At 56.5% G+C, this 8,443-nt stretch overlaps 1 protein-coding gene across 1 annotated transcript in view; it reads right to left on the bottom strand.

The window, feature by feature from the left end:
• The window catches only part of LOC104464831 (EF-hand domain-containing protein D1), a gene marked incomplete at its 5' end in the record, with an annotated part of 6,959 nt that extends 1,400 nt beyond the window's left edge, over positions 1-5,559 (bottom strand). Inside the window, one exon of the mRNA XM_010077674.1 lies at positions 5,412-5,559. Within this exon, the coding sequence (XP_010075976.1) occupies positions 5,412-5,559 (148 nt within the window). The remainder of the gene's footprint in view (positions 1-5,411) is intronic.
• Positions 5,560-8,443: the final 2,884 nt, after the last annotated feature.

Here is an 8,443-nt window from a genome sequence, read left to right as displayed (position 1 = left end):
ACAGAGAGGAAACATTCAAGTTTTTCACTGAGGCTCAAACAACTTAAAACACAAACAGCCCCGACATTTACCTGGACGTGGCTGGAATTTACATTTCTGAGCAAAGGAAGCCAGGGCTACATATATGAAGTGGCACCGTGCAACTCATGCTCCAGTGCCCCGGTTCTGGTACACAGCCCTGTTGGACTAAGAGGCAGATATCTCACAGGAAGAGGGTTTTCTGGGGAGCAGAGCTCTTGTCAAGCACAGCTCCTACCAAGCCTGGGCTGCTGCATGGTTAGAGGAAGCAGGCCCCCTCCTCACCTGCCCAGTACAACCCCATGGTTGGCTCAGATAAACCGCCTTATGTCCCCACACCCTAACAGTGTGTTCACAAGCCCCCCCAGCAGCTTCCCTAGTGTTCCAGGGGCTCAGATCGCATCCCATGACAATGAAAGCAGAGCACAGACAGCCCTGGCTCATACCCGAACCCTGGGCTCCCAGGACTGAGGTGCAACTGCACGCTTGTTAGAGAGAACAGCAGCCCAAGCATGTGCACTTGAAAGGGAGCTGGGGACTGCTGGGCTGCTCTGAACCCCACCTTCTGTCCTTCCCAAGCCCTGTGGCCCACATGGGATGGGAGAGGAAAATAAAGGTCAGACACACCAGGAGAACAGAGCATAGATACCTCAGCTGGTCCCTTGTCCAGGGCACGGGAAAAGTGACTGAAGCCAACCCTTGGAGCTATGCCTCAGCCTGGGCTGGGGAACCCTGCCTGGTTGCACTAAGGTGAGCAAAGCCTATGTATTCCTGTTGTGCCCATCAAATAACACACAGGAGAGCTTCTCCGAGACCTGTCAGAGGTCAGGTTGGAGGCATGCCCTTGTGATAGAGTGTCCACAAAGCAACTGGTTTTGAAATCTTTGTCCTCTACTGGACCATAGACATTTAACAAATCCAGAGTCACTCAGCAGAGCGCATATTGGCAAGTGAATTGCCAAAGGAAACAAACAAAAGAAGAGCCGTACTACCCTCCAGGAAAGCACACTTTTTTAACTGAAGGAACAAGACCTGCCTGCTTAAAAAATAAAGGCCTTTGCACCACCCTCAACCTGCTAACCGAACTCCAGGTTAAGATGCAGATGCTCTATGCACAATCCGAGAGGTCCTGTAGCTCCCTGCTATTCTTGGCCACCCCAGGAGGTGTCTCAACACTTGCCACAGTGCAGAAAGAACAGAGACAAGTCACTCAGGTACAAAATGAGCTCAAACAACAAAGCTGCGCCACTGCACCACTTCAGTCCAGGGCAGAAGGCTGCAAATACCATGTAGGGTTGCCCTGAAATTCGTTTGCACAGGAACATCAAATATCTCTAGGGCTGTGCTCCTCAGAGGACTGCAAGAGTTGAGACTTTGCCTCTTCCTACAGAGAGCACTAGCTGTCCCACAGGAGGGCAGCAGAGTCCCAGCATCTGTGCTGAGCCAGCCTCCATTGCACTCCCCTGCTTCAAGTTGCTCACAGAAGCTGGTGGAGATGCAAGAGTTTGGGAAAGCATCCCCTGGGGAAGGGCGTGGAGATGACGGCAGCGCTGGCTGCCCTCGTGCAGAGGCAGAGTCACCAGGCATTCCTTCATGCAAAAGCCTCGTCACCCGTATGTGCTCAGCACAGAGCGGCTGGAAAGCAGGCTGTGCCTGGGGAGGGAACTCTTCCCCATCCAAACACATGTAAGAAATTTAATAATGCTCTGCTGAATGGGCAGAACATCCCGCTCAGAAAGAAACCAAACCCTCCCCAAGATGTCCTCTCCTTCTGCTCAGATCCACTAGGCTCGGGCTAGTTCCTCTCTTCCTCCTCCACCGCCAGGCACGGGACAGGGAGGGCTGGCAGCCAGGCTGGCATTACTCACGGTTCCTCCTCACAGTTTCTGCTCCACCCCAGGAGTCCCACTTCCTGGCATTGGAAAAGGGCAGCGGGAGGCAGCGCAATCCTGAGGTCTGGTACAGCTGGGGAGGAACTGGAAACACCCAGTCATGAGTACAAGTGTGCATGAATCATCCTGAAACTAGGGGATGGGGCAGCAACCCTCCCGTGGAACAAGGGCTGCCACAGCCGGGAAGCTGAGCTCAAGGAGACCAGGGACTGAGCCACAGGTGGGCTGGGGTGGACACCGTGCAACGTCAGCCCCAGGGACCCAGCACACTGCACCATGGGGCATCATGCTGGCTTCCACTGGGGCTCAGGAGCAATCCTTCCTCCTGAAAGCACGCTGCCTGCAGCCCCCCTGACCAGTGATTAGCCCTTGAGGCATCAGTCCTTGCTAACTAGAGAACACCAGGAATCTGTACTGTTTCAGGATGAGTTCCCATTCCCAGCCCATCTCACACCCTTGCTGGGCCCAGGACACATTACATGCAGCTAAGCCTCAGGGAAATGTCAACAGAGAAGCAAAAATGGATAATGTTCGTACTTCTAAAAGCCCTACTCTCAAGGGGGACATGATGCATACTTCCCACCCCACTAACCTCACAAGAGACAACAGATGTATCTGCTCTCTCATCTTTCCTGACCCAAGGCCTGCCCCGCAGCGCCCAGTCTCTGAGCGATGCTGCAGCCTCACCAGGCTGCGTGCTGGCCTCCGGGACACAGGGGAAGGTACGGGACGGACTGGCAGCAGCAGCCCTGCAGCAGCATGCCAGAAGAGCAGTGCCACCCAAGACTGTGGTCTGCACCAGCCCTGCAAGCAAACACCAGATGGGTCAGCATTTAACCTGGTGCAGGCGCAGGGGATGCCGGGTGGATTCCCGCGGCTTCCAGATAGCAGCTACAATTAGACATTACCATTATAGCAATTACCTTTGGTTTCCTGTGGCGATGACAGAACTAGACTGTCAGAGGTGGTTTCCCCCACCGTATCTAATCTTTTTAAGCCTAAATTTCTTTGTCTGAGTCACAAAGTGAGCCATGTGCAGTTAATTGTTGATGTATTGATGGACTCTGAAAGGTCAATGGCGGAAGGCAGCTCTCTCGACAGGGCCAGTGGTTTGGCAGCAGCCGGTCAGAACCGTGCAAGCCTGCTTTCCAGGGAACAGCTCACATGGGATGGGAGGATGTGACACTACTCAAAGCAGCAAAAGGCAACCTGCTGCAAGTGAAAGAGGTCCTCACCACTCCTCTGGCCAGACCATGAGAAGCACATCTCCAGGCAGTTACGCCAGGATTTGTTGTTCTCTGGAGAGGCAAACGGAAGCCCTCAACTTAGACCCTGCTGGGTTCAGACACTCATTTAAACCAGGGGCTCTCCTTGTGTTCTCAGAGTGCCCCAAGTCAGCTTGGTCACTGTCCAAATGCTTGCTCGTCACCACCAATGGGAAGCAGAGTCAGCAGGGCTACGGGCTGGTTCAGGGCTCCTTGCCCACCAAGGAACCTGCCTCCCTGCCAGTCCTCTGCCTGAGCAGAGCAGCTGCACACAGTGCATCTGCAACAAGGCAAGAAGCACCCTGCTCCTGCCTACCACAGGAAGCTCTGGGTACGTGACAAAGCTGCTGTGTAATTTGTCCCCAGAGCTCTGCCAGTGAAGCTCCCTCGATCCAACCCATGTCTCACTCAAGCTGGTGTTTGCCTGACCATCATTTTGCATCTGGCAAGAAGCTACAACAGCCCCAGCTGCTGCACACCGCCTGCCAAGGGCCGGCAGCACAGGTAGGCCGTGCTGGCTGACGGCAGCCATACAGGGGCAGTGCTCCAAACAGGTGGGGGCACAAGAGGAGCTGCTCTGCCACTTGTGCCGCACCACTGGTGCCAGGACACCACAGCATCTTCCAGAGACTTGGAGATAAAGGCACTTATCTCTCACAGGAGAGAGCCCCTGCAACACGCCCAGAGGCTGTCCCCAGCCAGGGCAAAGGGGGGTCCTGGGGGCACACAAAGAGGCACAGAGGGCTCCTCCAGACCCCACAGCTATTTGGCAATCTGTCTGACCTGGGGCCGAGGGCACAGTGCTCTTCCTGCTCCACTGGATAATTTGCTACCCCCAGTTCACCCCTGACCAGGCACATCTCCTTCCCTGGCCAGAGGAGCTGCTGGCCTAGGGCTGTGCTGGTGCAAACTGACGGGCTCTCACCTCCCAGATTTGCTTGTCCTTCCCCCTCGCTATGGAGGAAACACCCTGCAATCCAGTCTTTGGCCTCTGTCTTCTACTGCTGCCCTCTCGTAGCAAAGAAAAGCAACAAAGCCCTTGGGGGAGAGATGAAAGCAGGGGGAGATGGTGTGACATGCCAGCACAGACGGATGGTGCAGCAGCTCTGGGAGCTGCCGGTCATCCCCAACAGCCCAGCTGGTCACAGGCCCTGGCAGCTCATCCTCCCTCCCAGGCACTGCCTAAGGTCCCTGCACTTCTGAGATGAAGAACCTGACGCCCTGAGCTGTGGAGACCTCTGCACTTCACCTCCACAACCAAGCCCCCACCCTGCAAGAAGCATAGCGAGAGCACAGCCCCTGCAGAAACAAAGGAGCCCAGCAGCATGGGGCCCGTCGCAGCCGTCCCCTGGGGTGGGAGGAAGCAGGACAGCAGCACAGCCTCGCAGCCAGCACGGGACACAGGCAGCGCTGGCCCTCCTGTTGCCCATGAGGCTGTCCGTTAATTTGGAAAGCCTCAGCATGACGTACGCTTCTGACCAAGACAGCAATCAAAGCTCATGCAACAGGAGGCTTGACATCTGGGCTCCCCCTTACTGCCGAGATGCGTTGGGTACCCTGAGCATGTACAGGCCACTGCTCAAACTCCCCCTCTCCCTCTGCCAGGCAGCAGATCCCAGCCTGTGCATGCTGCTCCCAGCGGGCTCAGCACAGCGGTGACATACAGACCTGTTCACTGTGTCCCTGCTGCACCAGCACGCAGCACTGAGCTGCTGCATCACCACAGTTATTCCTTGCTGCAGAGGTGACCCTCCTCTTGAAGCTTGCTGTGGCTGGTCACTGCGCAATGCAGGGAGCAACCCAGTATAAACTGGAAGAGGAAGCCTCCTGTGCCCTGCGAGACCAGCTGCTCTGAGCAGAGCCCTTCCCCTGCACCTGAGATGAGCCCTGAGCCGTTGTACTGTAGGAGCCCAGCAACAAGAGAAGGGATGTGCCACCTCCAGCTACAGCTGGAGCTCCGTCAGCTGCAGCAGGGTTCAAACACGCTCCTAAAGCAGGCAGAAAGGCTGGAAAGCTTTGACATCAGGTACTATTAGTGCCACGTGGAGATGGATGCTGACAGCAGTCCACACCTTGGACTCCCCATGGCACCAGGAAGCTCACCTGCTTCTCCACTGCACCCCACTGCTGGAGAAACACAGATGGGACAGTGGTACAGCTACAGCTGTAACACAGGGCCTGGCTGCCTCCCTCGCCCCACAGCCACATCCTCATCCACTCCCGCAGCCACCCTCACCTCACGGAAGCTAAGCTTCCCGTCAAAGTCTTCATCCACCTCCTTGATCATGTTCTTCAGCCCCAGGTGGGTCTGCGGGGCTCCCAGCTTTTCCATCATCAGTTTCAGTTCCATCAGGTCAATGTACCCGTCCCGTCCTGAGTCGTACCTGCGGGGTGCAAAGGGGAGGGGGTCAGCGCTCATTATCTCCCATATCCCTCTTCCCAGAAGAGGAACCGTGCAAATGGATGAAGTCATGGGGTGGTTCAAGGCTTGGGGAAAGGGGAAGCTGCACGATACGGCCAGCGCTGAGATATATTAAGCTCAGGAAAGCAGCAGGCAGCTTTCAGAGCTGTCTTATCAGAGGGAGAAGTGCTCAGGGGAGCTCAGACCAAACCACCCACACAGCAGGAGCAGGGATGAACTCAGCTTGTCTCAGTGGGCTTTCCGTCTCACCCACTTGCATGTCAAGCACAAAGGTTACTTACACACAGTTTACACCATGCACCAGCACGGCGAGCCAAAGCCAGGCCACAGCCAGCTGCTGCCAGGGCTCCTGATCACTTAGAGGAGAAACAGCAAGCAGAGATCAACCACAACCTCCCAGCAGAAAGCTGCTATCTCTCTTTGCAAGCAAAACACACCCCCTCTAGCTGTTAAGAGGAAAGCCTCTGCGAACTGGTTTTGTACTACACCAGCACCCTGCTTCAGGGCAGCTGCTTATTCAGCATCACCAGCCAGTTCCTGGGGGAGCACAGCAATCCAGCTGGTGCTGGGGGCTGCACGACAGGGCTGGGCTGCAGAGGAAGCTAGTGCCCACCTCTAGGAGCAGGACCACGCTCCCCATGGAGCACAAAGGACTCTCCGCAGGAGCAGAGAGCACCCATATGAGGGGCAGAGTGCTTTAGGGACAGGGAAGACATGACCCACCATGCTCAGCCTGGGACAGTGCACCAGTTCCTCCCCGGACATCTGCCGCGGGTGGAAGTAAAGCATCCGGCCCCCCAGCAACCAGCGCTTCACACGCCCAGGGCCATCACTGGGTTTCAGAGCCCAAAGGCTGCAGGAATGGGTGCTCTGCTATCCGACAGCCCATCAACGGCCCTCCCTCAGCCTGGTCCTGCTGTCAGGGTCCAGCACAGGGCCAGGGGCTTGCACAGGAGGCCAGGGCAGGGTCTGCCAGGCTGGGCTCAGCCCCAATGGACAGCCTGCCACTGCCCTCTCACCACCATCTCAGCCCCGACAGAGTTAAATCTTTCCAACCATTCAGAAAGGAAATCCCAGGCAGTCACTAAAGCTCTCCCTGGGCAGGAACCATTCAAATCCTCCCACCCGTCATCTCTCATTGACTGTTAGCTCTCTTCCAAAGAGAGGAGGGACGCAGGCGTCCCAGACCAGACCTGCACAGCTGTGGTTACCCCAGAAGAAAGCCCTTTATAGCTGAGAAACCTCACAGTGGCAGAGGAAGCTGTGGTGGAGGAAGGCATGAACAGAGCCACTGGCCCAGGCTGCTTGCAGGTGTAGGCAGCGCAAGGCAGGGCTGCAGCCGAGAGCTTTACCCCTGCCTTCACCAGGACAGGCACAGGGTGCTTTTCCCCCAGACTGGAGTGGCCTCTGTGGCTTTCTAGAGTCCCACCACCTCCACAACCATCTTTTATACTCGCTGTACCTCTTTGTTCCCAAGGGTCTCAGTCCCACAAGCCCCAAAACAGCAGGGACATCACCACCGGGCTGGTATGCAGCCCCTGCTACCCATCTGCCTGTACACCCGGCACCTCGCAAACCCATGAGCCCCCCAGGCCAGACAGCTTTTTGGAAAACAAGGAAAGAAACCTCCATCAGAGCAGAAACCAGGTTACAGACCCGAAATGTCACCGGGAGGAAAGACAGTGGGTTCGTCACAGCAGGGAAGGCGTCACTTAACTAAGGCACACATTCACAGCATGACCCAGCCCAGCTCCAAGACACACTTTCAAGACCTCACAGAAGCATAATAAGTACAACATTTAATTGTCAATTTGTCTTTCCTTTAAGCTTGGGAGAAAGGGTGTTGAGCCATCCCTCCAGAGTGAGGCGGGTGGAGAGGCAGAGCCTTTAATCAGCCAAAGCAGCAAAGCACAGAGCGGCAGGGAAGCACTTAGGATCAGGGTTGGCATTTTTCTTTTCATCCCCAGCAAGCTCATGCTGCCCTTTGGCTGGGTGCAGAAGCAGGATGACACCAAGGCCCCACCAAGGGCTGCCCATGCAGGGTCAGGACACTGCCCGGCCCCTCTCGGAAGCATTGGGTAATAGAGGTGAAGACAGAACGAGGGCACAAGCCCAGCCTGCGCCTGCCGTGCTCATCCCACCCTTCTGCTACGGATCCTACCTCCAGGCAAACACCGGCCCGCAGCGCCTGCCCCAGCACACGCAGCTCCAGGGCTCACATCCCTGCAGAGAGGCAGCACAAAGCCAGGATTGTGAGAAACAGGTCTTGCCAGCAGCAGACCGCTGTGGCAGAGTGGCACACTGTACCAGCCACACCAAGGGGTATCCAGCACACCAGGACAGGGGACAGCTGATGCTGGGATGCACCCCGAAATCAGGTCATCGGTCCCTTGCAGTTGAGGACAGACAGAGGGACACTGAAGCCCCCAGATACTCAGTGCAGCCCTGCAGAGCAACAGCAGCACCCTGCAAACTGTTGCATTCCCTCCCCACCCCCTTGCCTCCCAAAACAGCCTGAGTATTTTAGGACCTGGGTACAGCTGCTCGGCTGCTGTGGAGCTGCACAGCCAGACTATTTAGGGAGAGGTGTATTTATAGGGCATGAGAGACAGCGCAATCCATTCCCTGCCACCCCTGGCAGGCACAGGCACTTGGCACAATGGGGCACGGTGTGAGCTGCACCTTGCTGGTCGGCCGATGCTCCCAGCCCTACCAAAACCCCACTGACTGCCTTTTGGGAGCTCCCAAAACCCCGTCTGCCTTACAGGAACTGCCTTTTGGGGCGCAGGGCTCCAGCCAGCCCCCGACACTGCCCACCCCCATGTTGCTGCCTGCAGAGCAGCCCT

Source organism: Pterocles gutturalis, unplaced genomic scaffold (genome assembly GCF_000699245.1).
Source record: "Pterocles gutturalis isolate BGI_N339 unplaced genomic scaffold, ASM69924v1 scaffold2386, whole genome shotgun sequence".
NCBI classification, from domain to species: Eukaryota; Metazoa; Chordata; class Aves; order Pterocliformes; family Pteroclidae; genus Pterocles; species Pterocles gutturalis.
The sequence above is the reverse complement of the archived record's forward strand: the minus strand, read 5'-3'. Positions and strand labels throughout refer to the sequence as shown.